This window comes from Cottoperca gobio, chromosome 10 (assembly GCF_900634415.1).
Source record: "Cottoperca gobio chromosome 10, fCotGob3.1, whole genome shotgun sequence".
In the NCBI taxonomy this organism is placed as follows: domain Eukaryota; kingdom Metazoa; phylum Chordata; class Actinopteri; order Perciformes; family Bovichtidae; genus Cottoperca; species Cottoperca gobio.
Window position 1 is genome coordinate 13,707,935 of NC_041364.1, and position 16,205 is coordinate 13,724,139.

Below are 16,205 nucleotides of genomic sequence, written 5' to 3' on the forward strand. Positions count from 1 at the left end.
AGTGGAATAAAAAGTACAATATATCCCTCTGAACTGTAGTGAAGTAGAAGTATAAAGTAAAATAGAAATAGATACAAAATAACTTAAAGTTGTACTTCAGTACACTACTTGAGTAAATGTACTTACTGGAAATATTGTCATTTTCTCCACTTTATTTGATATTAATAGTTAGTGACTTTGTAGATTAAAATGTTACGTTTTAAAAATATAATGGGCTCATACATTCTGATGCATTAATAGCCTATATTATATATGATTAGATCCCCAATCCATTAGATCCACCTCGACCAGCTACATCATTAATTCATCAGTAATCATTGTAAATAAATATCATAAAATGTAACACTGACACTGGCCAATTTGCTGCACAGGTGCATTTGTTGTTGATTATTACTTTTACTTAAGTAAGACTTATACTGCAGGACTATTTTAACATTGTAGTTACTGCTACTAATCTGAATACTTATTCCACAGCTGATGGTACGGTATTTCCCTTTTCAAATGAGCTTTTTTGTGCAACGTTTTTTTTTTCAATCTTCCTTGGAAAAAATACAAACATTGCAGACTCAACATAATGGTGCAGAAAAACAAGAATAGGAATTTAAAATAATAATAGTAATAATAAATAATACACTTCAATAGTAATATATTACAATGAGGAAAATATACAATGTTCTTATTTAACGAGTTCACCGTACAGATTGATAGTTGTATTACTATTTTTTAGTGTTAATACGTTTGAGAGTCTTAATATATTCTTTAAATTCACTTTTTTTTAAACAGTGAAATTGGGGGTTACTTTTATTATTTTGCTTTTATGTATGTTAAATGTACAATATACAATAAACAAGTTTACAATCAATTCAATTTGATATGTATCATGTTCAAAATGTATAATGACATGTTTACACTCAATTTGGATATCATGATTAGTTTTACACAATATTCAACCTTTCTTTGGAGTCCAAACACGAAGTGAACGTAGGCCTATACAAGGGTAAAATAAATCGACGTGCCTCTGAAGTTGCATGCGTATGACGTCATTGTCCCCTCCTGAGTCTTCTTGTCCTCGTGCTCATCATACCGCTCCTCCGCTGGAGCTGAGCTGTAAATGGAGAAGTCTGCACCCTCAGAAGCGACAGAGGGCGGAATAAGAAGCACTCTGTACTTGAGGAACAACAACTAGCATTTGAAGCAGGAAATTAGAGTGGCGGAGCAGTCTGGAAAGGTGAGAACATAAATTCACTTCCTTAGGGTATTTTTATATATTAATGTTAGCAGCGGCTAACGTTACCGACAGCTGTTAGCTTGTACTGGCTGTAATAGGCTATCGTTACACGGCTTGTTGTTTGTGGTTTGTTGCAAGAACGGCGGTGTGTTTTTAGCTCGTCAGTCAGGATCAAACAACTTCATTATGATTGCTCACCTGTTAACAATGTCGGCATATCATTACTGTGTTGTGTGTGTGCAACGAGCTGCATCAACATCTCATATTTGCGGTCATAATGCAGGCGTTACCGCACTGTCATATCGATGGTCAGCAGTCCACAGACTCATAAAACACTTAATAGGAAGGTGTATTATATATACTTCTTATATACTTTAGTTATATATTATAATTTTACTGTGTATAATGATCTAAGACACATCCTTATTTGCAATACTACTTAATCAACAGTCATTGTGTCCTATAATAAGCACAAGAAGGAACTCAATTATGTTATTTTTATAGTTCCTCTGTCTTTTCTTTTGGGCTTTTTCGCGGTAACAAATACAAATATGTTGCGCTAAGGAATGCAGTTTAATTCCTGTATATAGAAATAATGAAAATACATTCTATATTTGATGAATGTTATGGATAGTATCAGTATATGTCATTTTATATTCATATTGATATGTATCATAATATTTTGTTTTAACTCAACTGAGTAACCCTTATTATAGATTAAATAACAAGATACAAATCTAGGGAGGGGAATGACCAAATTTGAAAGGTACATCACATCACATTGATGCAAAAATCCTATAAATCCAGTAATGTCATTGAGCAACGGTGACCTAATACAACCAGAGATTAGACACAACCTCTGACATTATCCCATGCTTTATATCCTCACATTGCCCAGCCTACCTCTACTGGTTGTGTCCAAACACTATATTTAGTATGATAAGGAAAACCACATATTCTTTTCTGATTGGTCTAAAGTTTTGACATTTGGAACAGCTACACTTTGGGTAAGTATCTAACAGCACAACCTTTTTAGATCACATGAAAATCACACTTTTATTGACAATCCAAGTCAGTGTCTTAAAATATGAGAAAAAACACTGACATTTTTTTTTTTTTATGTCTTCCATATGAAATATAGTTTATATATTGCATGCATGTGTCTTTGCTATTCATCTTATGAGTTCTTAAATACCAAATACGTGGTTGTGCTCCTTGTAGTTTCTGAGATGCATCCATTTTCTTATACTATAATTAGTCTTTGGACACATGAGACTACCTTTTTTCCCCCTAAAATATAATTAATATAGAAAAAAAACTGTAGTCACACAACTAAATATAGTGATATAAGAAAAACTCACTTTTCAGCCAGACTGATTTTGAAAATGTCTTCATATTTGTGCCCAGAGAACATTTCTAAAGGAAATTCAAATTTTCAGTTGCGGTCACACATTTCTTAGATTCCTCAGACTCTTTAAAACTTTTTTTTTATCTCTGGTATGAAGCCTATTTATTGGATGTAATCAATCCCATGTGTCCACGTGTCATTTCAGGAAGAAAAAAATACCCGTATTCGCTACACCCTCATCACACTTTTGGCTGAGGAACCTGCAGAGCCTGTCTGAGCCTGCAAGCAACCGCAGGTTTAGGGGAGACAGATCTGCACTCTGCAATGGCTCTGTTGACTCTGCATAGGCTGCCATCCATCTCCACCACTCCAGTGAGTTCAGTCATCCCCACTCCTTGTTGTACACATTCAAGTTGGGTATTTTGTACCCTCATAGGAAAAAGTTAACTTTTTGCTTTGCATAGAATGATTCAGATCTACAAGACCCTCCACGTTCTGCATAGAGAGCAGCCATTACTGGATGTTTCCTTCATCACTACATTTGCCTGAAAGATAATGAAGCTGTTTTTGAGTTGCTGTCAGGAATGTGATTGCATTGATGGGCTTACAGGGCAGATATGGCCCATATATGGTCATCATCAAACTCCATTACAGCGATGTCAGAGAGGGATTGGATAAGGTTCTGCTCACCACCACTGTTGTTGATTAATACATACATCCATATAATCATATAAACATTGTCATCATCAGCCTCTGTCTTTAACTTTATCTCCTCTCATTCTTTCCCTCTATCATGGAGATTATTTACCTTTACATTCTAGACCTGGCTTTTCTTCTAGTCTTTGTCACTGCCAACTAAAATGACCTGACTGTGGGTCTGAGTCTCATTTTTTGCATATTTTGTCACAGTATCTAATCACTCTACTATCTTAACTTGTTTTCTCTCCGTTTTTTCTTCTTCTTCAAACCCTCATCGTTCCTCTCCTGGCTCCTGCCCACTTCTCCTCTTTCATTTTTTTTTCTTGACTTACTTTGTCTGGACTTGTCAGTTGCGTAACAGGTAATGTTACTGTCTCAAGTTTCTCTCTCTGTAAACCCTTGGTACTACTGCTACTTCTCTCTCTTTCTTGTTTCTTTCTCCCTTCCCTCTCTTGCATTGTGTTTCACTGCCAATGTCGTTGTTTTAAGCCCCCCCCCCCCGGCCCCCTTAGTGTCCTCCTTGTGTGTACATGTCACTCTTGTGTCTCTCTCCTCACTTCAGTCCTCCACTGCACCTTATCTGTGTTGCACCACATTTCAACTTAGGAATTGCTGAACATTTTTTTCCAGCCTTATGAGTCCACACTTTTTTTTCAAGAGGAAAGCCATCCCCCAGAGAATGTGTTTCAGTGTCGGTATCAGGTTGGAAACATGCAATTTAGGGAGCATTAAAAACAGTGCTTACTCATATCAATAAGTGTTTTACAACTCCAGCAACAGTCTGCACAACAGAAACATTACAGTAAGCTGTAATGTATAGAACAGATCATGTGACTACAAAATGTAATTGTAAAAATCCTCATCATTAATACAAAAATCATTTGAGAAAACTGAATTGCACACAATTACGATGGCATATTAGGGCCATTGTAGGTTATAAAAACACACACACACATGTGTGTGTGTGTGTGTATATATATATATATATATTATATATATATATATATTTATTTAATTGTTGTTGTTGTTGTTGTTGTTGTTGTTGTTATTATTATTATTATTATTATTATTATTATTATTATTATTATTATAGGGCCGGGGTCATGTTGCGAGAAAAACCTCTGAGATTAAAGAGGTAAATTTCCAGACAGAAACTGATGGTGGGGATTTTGTTTATCAAGTAATCCCATTGCTTCACTTTGCAAGGTTGGATTAAACTCATCACAACCCAAACACTGTTGAATTTCTGAATTTCTTATACAATTTTATAACTTAATCAAAAGATTAAGTTAAAGACTTTTTTCTTTTCTTGGAATACTCCTCCCTCCCTGGCTCCATAATTATTCACTTTAACATACAATAGCCCTAATATGTCATTATGCAGAATAGAGGCTAAAACATTTTCTTCCGGTCTTCTTTAGTGTTCTCGTGATTTGATTTGATTTGATTTGATTTTTTAAGGATGAAAGCCTCCCAAGAAGAGGGGTACTTCAGAAAAGGTAGATGTGTGCCAGTGTTGTCTTTGAATTGTCATCTAATTACAGTCCTAACTAAATAATGCCCAGTTGCTGGAACACAGCGACATTATACAAACTGATCGCTGTCCATCTGTAGGCAGAGCTTCGCCCTCGTGAAGGGGGCGGTCCTTCTGCTAGAAGAGGGTGAGAGGGTGGGCCTTGATGAGGAAACTTCTTCCACTCCACCTTCTCCTGGAAAGGAAAGCGATGGAGCATCAGACGCACGGCACAGACACCTTCGTGCCATGGTTGAACAGCTCCGACCAGAAGATACCATCAAGCTGGTGAGGCCTCATGTTTGCCTGCATGTTGCAAATCAGATCAGTAAAAGTTGAAAAATGACATGCTGGAAGAAGTTTGCTTGGTTAACTAAGTAATCATTTTCCATCAACATGTAAAATCTTATCGCATCACAGTTTGATGAAATGATTTTGTTCTTCTAACAAAAAACAGAAAGCAGTTCTGGCATCTTCTGTATTATACCTAACCTGTTCAGTCAGAGACTGGACCGTCACACATGAGGTTTAAAAATGTAATTGGTCCAGAAGTTTACCTGTGAATAAGATGATGAGCTTGACAGAGGAGGCACGCTCTATGCAAAACGTCTCCCACACATCACACCTGATCAATTTAATTAGATTTTGATTGTTATTATTATACTATTAATTGTACAGATGTAGGAGGATAAAATAATATAATGATATTAAAATGTGCTGCAGAAACCTGAAACCTTCACCATCGTGTCAGGTCTGTTATTATTGCTTGGTGATTCATCTGGAATCATGAAGAATCTGAACACGGAAGATGAACCAAAAAGCAAACATGGACATCTCTAAAAGTCATGTGTTGAATAGCTTTAAGGACTTTGATACCCCACTTTACTTCCAGCTGTATTACCATTAACAACTTCCACTCTCTACCAACAATCCCACCTCATTTCTCAATGAGGGAGAAAGAGCAGAGTATTTTAACTTTAAAACGTGCCCGGATGCGGACTTTAAACCACAAGCTGTGTGGATGAAAAAAAAAAACAAATCAATCAATCCGAAACATAATATTTTCTGTAGAAAAGGATAACATGAAATATACAGGATTTGGAGTTGCTGAGCTAAAATGTGTGAAAGGAGCACAAGTACAAGTGTGGTCCTTTAAGTGGACTGTAGCCATTGACTTCCCTGAAAGGCCAATGAAAATATACTGCACAGGATATTTTGCACGGTGTGTAATCAGACAGATTTGTTTGGTTAAATGGGGAACTTCAGACTTCAGAGGACAGTGCAACATGTTGCATATAAATGACATTAATCGCACTTTGCCTCGCTCCTCTTGCCTTCTCTTTTTGTCTCCTTTCTGTCTCACACATCCTCTCTCACCCTTTTTCACTCGCGTCATGCAGGCGGTGCAGTTGGAGTCCTCCAGCTCGGTCAGAGTCAGATATCTGATCGTTGTCTCCACCCTCGACAACAAACAAGAGAGCATCCTGCTGGGCATGGATTTCCCCAACTCAGACAGGTGTGTGTGTGTGTGTGTGTGTGTAACCAAGATGCCGGTTTACCGTGTCACAAAGATAAGATTTCCATTCAGTTAATAATTTCTGGTTCAGCTTTGATGAGTTAAACTTCCTTCCCTGTCTTGTGTTTCCTCCCTGCCTCTTTGCAGCGATCATTGCACCGTCGGCCTGGTTCTGCCGGTATGGAGCGACACGCAGGTGTATCTGGACGGAGACGGGTAAGATGACATTTAAAACGGGGAATGAGGAATGAATTGAAACGCACAAGCGAGGAGTTTGTGAGGCTGCAGCCAGCACAGACGGTGCAGCCTGATGTCTGGGATTCTGTCCAGAGATAATGTGAAGGAGTAATGCTCTCTATTTATGGAGCTGAATCTTTCTCCATGAATTACAACTTGCTCCCATGACTCACTCGGACTCTTACATAAGCATGGAGATCATGTGTTTCTGAAATGAAATGAAAGTAAAGTATTGTTGGCTTCTTTCTGTATCAGTGGAAAAAAAAGGTCAGTGAGAGTTCAGCAGCTGAAAGCAACTCCCCGGTCGCATTGTGGTGCATCAAGAAATCCAAACATACACTCCAACATGACCTTAACAACCAGCTATGCTTTGATTAAAATGGTTGAGGCTGTTTTTTTGTCTTGTAGCCACTCACTACAATGTTCTTCTTGGATGCTCAGAGGTGGATTTAGACGAGGGCACTGTGAAACTGAGAGTTAGCAGCTCTAAAAACAGTCGATCTGTCGAGTGTCAAAAAAAAAGGATGCTCTGATCTGAAGCCACGGCGCACCAACATGTTCACACCTCCAACTGTGCTATTTCTTCTCTCCCCCTCTATCCTCACATATTCATTCTCCACGTTCTTCACAAGAACCATCACTAATTTACACTGAATAATTTCTCCCTGTGATCTTCCATGTAGTCCAATAATGCTTCTTATCAGTATTACTCCTGGAGTCTTTATCCTCATCATTCTGTCTTTTCTCCACAGTGGTTTTAGCGTGACCACGGCTGAGGAGACCAGAATGTTTAAGCCTGTTTCCATGCAGACCATGTGGTGAGTGAAAATCCTGAAATATATTAATGTTAGATCATTAATGTACTTACCATGGCATCCAGCACATCACTTCTTAAAGCGCCTCATCAACAACCACATGACATTCCCTCGCTCTAAATCTTGCATTTTTAACCCTTTTCTGAGGTTTTAAGTGTCCTCAATAATAAAACGTCTTCTTCTGTCTTCCCCCCTCCCCACCGCTGTAAGGTCAGTGCTGCAGGTGTTGCACGGCTGCAGCGAGCGGGCGGTCAAGGCGGCGGTGATCCCAGGCAACGGCCTAGAGTGGGCCCAGCACTACCACCTGCTCATCGAGTCAGACCGATTCTGCCTCAACGAATGGGAGGCCATGAACGACCTGGAGTCGGTCCGCAGGGACAGTGATGGACAGAGGTAAGTAAAACGCACTTGAGCAAACGTATTTAGTTGCAATCCTCCTCTGCTATAAATGTGTAACACAAAATGCGTCATCTGTTCTTATTGCTAGTGCACACACGTCAGCTTGTACTCAAGTTTTCCTTTTTCTTGCACGTGAAGGTCGGCAGAGAGAATGTCCAACGAGAGGCTGATCAAAGAGCACCTGAGAGACATCATGAGCACTGAAGACCTGGACAACCTCACATCTAAAATGGTAAGACATGCGGGAAGATATAAAGAGGAAGTGGGTTTGAATAAAGTCCGATAACTAAATGGGGAAAGTAAGAGGTAAAAAAACTAATCTGATAACGTATGTTCCATTAACACGCTGTACCGAATCAACATTAGTATGCTGGGAACCTTTTTCTTTTTTGTGTGTTTTTATGTTTATTCTTTTAGTTCAAACCCAGTATTTCTGCACAGTTATGCAGGTAGTGATTAGGCTACACTAATTATTATTATTATTATTATTAGTATTATACTATTCATAGAACTACATTCTAATGGTGGCTGTGTAGGTGTTTCAACGCGTGTGATCCAAACATTTCCAATAACTCCAGAGCGACAAAAGTCCAAATTAATTGCAAATTCTCAATAGCTGCGACCACGTACAAGTATGCATCCATGCATTCACACACACACACACACACACACACACACACACACACACACACACACACACACACACACACACACACACACACACACAACCTAACAAACATAATTTTCCAGCCTCCTCGGGCGAAAACTGTGAGCGCCAAACGCTAGGTCACATTTCTGTGGACCGACCGACAGAGCGTGCTGTAGAGTTGCTGGTCGCAGATAAAAAGATGGATGTAATCATTTCCAAAATTCACAATGTTTTAATTTAACAAAATACTCTACTTCAATCCATATTTGGTGACGTTTAGCCTTTCAAAAACGAAATTTTCACTGCAGTCAAAAACAGTTTGTTCTCCTGCTTGCCGCACACATATGGAGGAACACATCTGGCATCTAACTGCACGATGAATTACATTTAAAAAATCAATATTTTCTATTTTGTTTCGGTGGTGACATCATACAATATGAAGACGTTCAAAGCTTCATTAAAAAACTTAAATAGAAGCTTCTAATGTAGAAAGAAATGACATTTGGTGCAGCCCTAACGCCTGCATAACGATCTCTCCTCTACTATTGCAGGTGCACTCTGCCCTGGAGACCAGGATAGGCTTCGACATGAAACGCTTTAAGGAGTACATTGATAATGAGATCCTCGTCACCATGGCTCAGATGGATAATCCCTCCAAAATATTTGACTTCCTTTACCTGGTGAGTGATTGCTGGGATTCAAAGACAGTAATAAGCTTTATTTTACCAGCATGGCGAGAAGCCTTTCTTATGCTTTAGTCAATAAACTGACACAAGTGTGCTTTCACCAGGATGTTGTCATGTGACCGTAACTTCCCCTTTGTGTGACATCTGTTTTGTAAGCGATAGGGAAGATGTTGTTGGCCTTTTCCTTTTGTGCACTCGACTGAATCTCTTCTTCTTTTTCTGGTTTCAGGGCTCTGAGTGGAACGCAGCTAACTTTGAGGAGCTGCAGAAAAACAAGTCAGTGTTTTCACCTGCGACATTTCTCTATAGCTCTGTGTATTGTTGTTGTGGTCCGTCTCTATTTCCCATTGTCTCATCATATGGTTAATACTGAAGTGTGCATTGTGTTTTGCTGAGTCACCACCACTGTCGCTCTAAGTTTGTGTGTATGTATTTCAGCGTGGGCTATATTCTGAATGTGACGAGGGAGATTGACAACTTCTTCCCAGAGTCCTTCACTTATATGAACATCAGAGTGTACGATGTGGAGGCCACCGACCTGCTCCCTTACTGGTTGACAGAAACGTTCAACTTCATCAACACTGCGAGGTAGTTCTGAAACCCCGAACACACCAGAAGACACTTAAAATACAAGCTTTTGAAAAGGCATGGTGCAGTCTCTTTCAGATAACATATTTCTCTTGATCTCCGTGTATCGCAGGAAGAGTGGACAGGCTGTGTTGGTGCACTGTAAGATGGGCGTTTCTCGCTCTGCATCCACGGTGATCGCCTACGCCATGAAGCAGCAGCGCTGGTCACTGGATATGGCGTTGGCCTACGCTAAGGATTGCCGGTCCATCGTCAAGCCCAACGAGGGCTTCATGAGGCAGCTGCAGACCTACGACGGAATCCTCAATGCGAGGTGAGGCATGGTGTTCGGCCTAATGCTGTACGAAGATCTCTATGGCTCCTTAGGTTTTTATTTGTGTGTGTTGCATGTTCCTTCCAATATTCCAGCCAGCAGCGGCACAGCGCACTCTGGAGGCGAAAGTCAAGAGACCATAGACAAAAATCAGTACGCAAGGAGAGAGAGGACGGAAAGCCGGAAGAGGAAGAGGAGGAGGAGGAGGAGGATGATGATGATGATGATGATGATGATGATGATGAGGGACTTGGTGATTATGAGCTGAGTGATGAGGACGATCTCGACAGTGCAGATGAAAAAGAGGATATAAAGGAAAACACAGAAGTAATTAGTTACATCAATGATATTGTTATTAGCATTTTAAATCTTGCAGACTCTTTATCTTTACTCATGTTATCTTCCCTAACTCACCCAGGTGTTCACCCAGGAGCCCACCCCCCAGTCTGAGACCAACCAGGGGCCCGGGCACACAGCACCACCAGCCTACACTCTTACAGTGACTGAACCAGACAAGGTGAGCAGACACCAATGTACACACACACACACACACACACACACACACACACACACACACACACACACACACACACACACACACACACACACACACACACACAGCTAAATCTTTTGATGTATTTGTTCTTTCATCTCAAGGTTGCTTCGAGTGTTAATCGCAGTGGCAGGATGAACCTCTTCTCCCTCATGCAGTCCATCAGTGATGAGGACAAAGGACGTGAACAGGTAAATGAAGCCGAGTGCCATTCTCCCTTTTATGCTCTCTTTATAGTTTATCTGTTGTACACAGAAATGGCTGTTTAGGAAGAGATTTCGAGGAGACTGGTGTTGAAATTAACTCTGGAAAAAGGTGTAAGATACAAGCGCATCATTGACAGTAGTTCTTCTTTTGAATAAAAGACTAAATCCCATTTAGATGAGCTTTTTTGATTAAAAGAGATGCTGTTATCTTCCTTCCACTGATTTAAGGCTGTAAAGATATGGCCCAACTCTTATATTCTGATATAGGGCATTTCATATCTCGATAATAACAATATATATCACCATAATGTTTTTGGGTAATTCATGGCAAAGCCTATTGTTGTACTCCTGTGTGAATTAAATACTTTCAATTAAAAATAGTGAGTATTTGTTATTGTTTTAATTCAGAACTTTAGTGCAAAATAAACAGAAGTTTCATGTGAAATTATGCAGAAAACATATTAATATTTCCAGCTATACACTGACTATGTTTCTTTCATGGGCACACAAACATTGTTATGGGATTAAGACGGCAGTTTGATCTAACTTCACTGGGGTTTTCCCATAAGCAGAATTATTTGGTGTAGGCATGCAGGAGTTGAACAATAAAGCTGAATGAATGAAGACAATCCTGCACATAACTGTTGGAAAACACTACTCACAATTGATTTTAACCAACATTTGGGTTCCAAGTGGACCTTTACACAGAATTCTCCCCCATCAGTGCATCCTGAGCTGAATGCATTATTATATTCTGGGGTAATGGAGCTGAGAGGTTGGAGAAGCTTGTGACTGGAAGGTTGCCAGTTTGGTTCTCACATTGTACTGAGTGTTAATGTAAAGTGTGACGTAAAAACAAAACCGCATCTGCAAATGTTATTCCCTCAGGAAATGGCGCATCACATGTTTGTTATTAAGCAAGTATAACGATATGTCAATATATGATTTCATCACAATATGATTCCATTGAAGACAATCAATTATCATATTGAATCATCCCCCTAATTGAACGTTTTAGTTCAGTGCCAATGCTCGTTACATCCAGCTGCTCTCTCTGTGAGCTTCACTTCTACTTCTTTGTTGCTTTCAAAGCTACCTGGCAGTCCGAGGCGTTCTCCAGGGCAGCGAATGTGCAGCCAGAGGCGCCGGGCTCTGATTCACCAGAGAGCGTGTGAGGGTGCTTCACCTGAACCACGAAGCCTGCCGGACGCCAGTAAAAACAAACCCTAAAGTGATCAAAGGGACGGAAGAGCGGGGAGTTATAAGAGGGAGAGGCACCCATGAAGGAGGCAGAGAGCAAGAAATGGATGGTGGGGGAAATGTACGTTTCATTGCATATCTGTTCATAATTATCATAGCTGATGATGGTTCGCTGTTTATAATAGGATTATACTGTAATATTGCTATACAGGTGAAAGCCAGGATGACTGAAGTCATTATCGGTGTATATTGTTGAATTCTGGGATTTTTTTTCAGCGTTTATTTTGGAACATGTCCTACCATCTGCAGATGTACTCTTCCCTTCTTCAGCGCTCGCATCACCCCTCCAGATATGATATCTATGCAATTACTCTTCTGCTTTTTCTTTTCCTCTGAATGTGAGGCTTTATGCTGCCAATCCGAGGTAGACAGTTTTTTTAAATGTTGTTCTCTCAAGTCTTTTTCGGAAGACGTTCGTTGTTGACCGATGGGAGAATTTCACTTAATCTAAGCTGTGCATCGTGAGCCAAGTCAGGGCCAGTTTTATGGCACAAGCCCGTTAGCCAAACGATCTATTCCAACGTGCCAATGAATATATTAAATTGAAAGTCTTTATCATGCGAATATGTTAAGAACCAATGTCACCCATTTTATTTTTTATTCATTCTATTTAAACACCAGGGCTGTATGAGTGCCTTCAACCTGAGAATGAAAAACGACTCTGACTGGTGTTTTTAAAGTTTTTACTACGAGGTGGTGGCTGCGTATTTGTATGACTCTTGTACGGTTTCTCTGATTGCAGTTTAAATGTGATTTTCCAAAGTGTTGCATGTATGCATATGTATACAGTATATATGTATCGACACAGAATTGCTGATGACCTGGGTGCATGTTATGTGTTTTTATACCAACATGTGAGAGCTCAGGGTTTTCTCATGTATTTATATTGCCGTTTAATAGATTGAGGTAAATTATTCAAAATACTGTTTTCAGATTTATGATCACTGGATGCTGATGTGGAATATTCTTATTTCATGCTGGTGTAACTTTATCTAGTGAACCCAAGCTGAAGCTTACTTTATTTAACCTGCATGCTTATCCTTAAAGAAAACATGCACTTTATAATCCCACAACACGCACCATCCCCACTGCCTGAGCCAACGTCACACTGTACTATGAATAAAATGATCAATTTCAATTTAGTTTTAATCTTAACGTCTCTATGCCTTGTTGTGTTAAGCTCCCACTGTCTGCACCTCACTCTTGTTTACAACAAGCACTAGGAGTGGAAAAATAAAAGATTATACTCAAAGCAAATGTTTTGTTTCTTCATTAAATAATACACCGGAGGAGAACTGCTTCTGTTCACAAACATTTTATCCACAAGAGACAAAGCACATAGACAAGCAACCTTACATCGTCACTCATTTGGTTTCTCTTTATATTGTCATTTACTGTAGTGCTGGTTCTCTTAACAGTACAGTCCTAATTCACAAAAGAGCAGAGAGTAAGGGATACAGTAGTAGTGAGGACATTTTAACAAAACGTGATAGATGACACCTAAATTCAGGTGCTGACAAATTTTCTTCTGGGTTCACTAAGTGTGATTCCTCCCTCCTTCAATGCTGTCCTGAAAGACTGAACCTGTGAGCGAGAGAAGAGGGAGATATAAACATGAAGCTGGTGATAACTAAAAGGCTTTAAACAAAAAAAGACATACAAATACATTTCCTAACAGCAGTTTGTCCGCATGTACTCACAGCGTCAGAGCGGTAAATCCAAGGAACCGTCCTGAACACCATCCTGGTGATGCCAGCCTGATGGCATCGGTGTGCCAGCACCTGGCCCACAGCCTCACATGCTGACACGCAGTTTGTGGAATATAGGTCCTTCTTCAGCGCCCACTCCGTGGTTGAACAGGTGAGCACCGGGACAGCAGAGCTGCTGGAAAACACGTTTGCCGTCACATAGTTCTTGGTGCGTGAAAACTCCAACCTGAAAAGACGAGAGAGACAAACATGATGAAACAGAAGTGAGAGAGGCAGGAAATGTAGAACTGCAGGATTAAAGGTCTGGTAAAGATGATGTTTATTTTTTAGGAACTCAGGTGTCCCTTAAAAATAAGATATCAGCCTCTGCGGGACTTAATATTTATTATATTTTATTAAATTTTATAACCTTGAGTTTACTAAAAGGAAATTCAATGTCCTGTCTCCTGCCTGAGTGTGTCATCATGACACTGAGACACCTGCTGTAGCGGGAACTACCACAGAAGCTGTTTTAAGTGATTAGCCAGGTTTTATATCTTTGTCCGTCTGTGGACAGATTTTGTCATTGCCGTAGCGTCGCAAGCGTGCAAGATGCGGTCTCGAAAATGTACAGGTGTGTAGTTGAGATCAAAATAAAGGTTGAGTTCGAAGATGGGTGTGGTCAGAGTGAGGGCGCCAGAATTAGGGGGGTTGGAATGGCCCCTTCCCCACTTCACCCCCTGGCCCGACTTGGCATTTGTTCATCTGTATGTATATCTGTGATTGTGTTTGGACAAATATAAAACTGGACATGTTTGTATTTTCAGATCCTGTGTAAATTTACTGTGTGATGTAATGTCCCAATAAAAAAAATAAAAAAAAATAAAAAAGGTAGCATATATGCATGCACAAAGTTTAATGCAGACTTCATTAAGAGCAATACAGCAGGTCCATGTGTATCTTGACTCAGAATGTAAGTGCCTAATCGTACACTATAAAGTCACTACACCATCGGATTCCTGCTCAGAATGATTATTGATAGAGAAGAAACTGACAACTGTTGTTTGACAGTGTGACGGTCATCAACAGGGAAATTAAACACTTGATTTGAAATAACACTATGATGTAGCCCAACTCGCTCCATTTCAAATAAAGGTTTGTGACATTGTATCCAGACATGAACACAGACCTGTGGTAAAACTCCCGGCGAGGCCAGATCGTCTTCCAGCCCCGTTCCTTCACAGCCAGAGCCAGCAGCTCCAGGTTCCGGGGGTTTCTGTTCACAAAGGTCGGGTTCACGGATTCATTTTCATCCGCGCTGGGCTCTGGCTGAGGAGCTGCCTGACTCAGACACCGAGCTGGATAACAGACAACAGGGTTCATAAACCAGATACAGATAAACACAGCACCAGCATGTAACGTAAAGTAAGCTGCTCACAGTGGATACATATGATACATAAACCAGCTGTGATGAAAATAACTTCACTTACCTGTCTGGTTTATAGCCACTATTGGACGACATCGTTGAATTTGACCTAACAACAGCCGTACACTGAAAGCCATCTCCTCCTCAGCTGTGTTCACTTCATAAATTTAAATAAAGTCCAGTCAATGTGCCACCGTGACACTATGTCTTTAAAAATATGAAAACATTCGCTTTGACTCTACTATCTAATTAAAAAAAAGTCACCATGACATGTGGAGCGCCATCTTTGACATTCAGACAACATCCGATTCATTTGGTGCAACTTTACAAGCAGCACGGACAGAAACAAACGCACTTCTAAATGTTCCGGTACTTGTCTTCATGCAGAATAATAATAAAGATGCGCTCTGCTGTCCATGCAGTAGTGTCCAGTGGTGTAAAGTAGATTAAACAAATACTGTACTAAAGTACAGTTTGAGGTACTTGTACTTTACTATTTAAACTTTAGAGATGATATAGGATAAAATAGAACTTTATTAATCCTGAAGGAAATTATTGTGCCATTGTGAGTTTACAGACAAATGTAGACAACATAAGAATAAAAATTACAAGACAATAGAGTAATAAATATGAAGTGTATAAGAAGAAGTGCCCAATAGAATAGCAATACGAGCAAGATACATTTATTAAAATAAGTGAACTTAAATAGAAAAGTAATATTGTGTATGATACCTCAATACATTTCAGAAGTACATTTATCTGACAGCTGCAGTAACTAATACTAATAAGTAATATGTTCAGAGACTTTACATATAAAACATTTGAGCATTAAAAAAAATAGTAGCCTATGCATTATTAGAGATTAACCTACTAACAGTATATAGGGTAATAAGGATGTGCTCCATAGCTCAGCTACGTTATACCAGTTACATGTTATTGAATCAATAATATCATCTAATTACACTGATCAGCCATAACATTATGACCACCTGTCTAATATTGTGTAGGTCCGCCTTTGCGGCCAAAACAGCCCTGACCCGTCTAGGCATGGACTCCATTAGACCTCTGAAGGTGTGCTGTG

General features: G+C 39.7%; 2 protein-coding genes across 3 annotated transcripts; one reads left to right on the forward strand and one right to left on the reverse strand.

Moving 5' to 3' along the window:
- The first annotated feature begins 1,064 nt into the window (after positions 1-1,064).
- LOC115014482 (protein phosphatase Slingshot homolog 3) lies at positions 1,065-13,262 on the forward strand. 2 transcript variants are annotated; one of them, XR_003832915.1, is made up of 18 exons: positions 1,065-1,228; positions 2,782-2,948; positions 4,737-4,774; positions 4,890-5,076; positions 6,189-6,304; positions 6,452-6,520; positions 7,294-7,359; positions 7,567-7,749; positions 7,894-7,987; positions 8,956-9,084; positions 9,320-9,366; positions 9,529-9,678; positions 9,791-9,991; positions 10,087-10,318; positions 10,410-10,508; positions 10,649-10,735; positions 11,843-12,071; positions 12,227-13,262. XR_003832915.1 is itself a non-coding variant. In XM_029441349.1 (17 exons), the coding sequence occupies exons 2-17, from the start codon at positions 2,901-2,903 to the stop codon at positions 11,978-11,980; spliced, it is 1,884 nt and encodes a 627-aa protein (XP_029297209.1). In that variant the 5' UTR covers positions 1,065-1,228; positions 2,782-2,900; the 3' UTR covers positions 11,981-13,262. The 2 variants fall into 2 exon arrangements, 1 of the variants encoding a protein (XP_029297209.1); XM_029441349.1 differs by having other exon boundaries at positions 11,843-13,262.
- A 47-nt stretch (positions 13,263-13,309) lies between these two features.
- Positions 13,310-15,474, reverse strand: mrpl18 (mitochondrial ribosomal protein L18). Its single transcript, XM_029441350.1, has 4 exons — positions 15,189-15,474; positions 14,888-15,056; positions 13,711-13,945; positions 13,310-13,594 (listed from the first exon to the last, which is right to left on the reverse strand). The coding sequence occupies exons 1-4, from the start codon at positions 15,259-15,261 to the stop codon at positions 13,517-13,519; spliced, it is 555 nt and encodes a 184-aa protein (XP_029297210.1). The 5' UTR covers positions 15,262-15,474; the 3' UTR covers positions 13,310-13,516.
- Between the last annotated feature and the right edge of the window lie 731 nt (positions 15,475-16,205).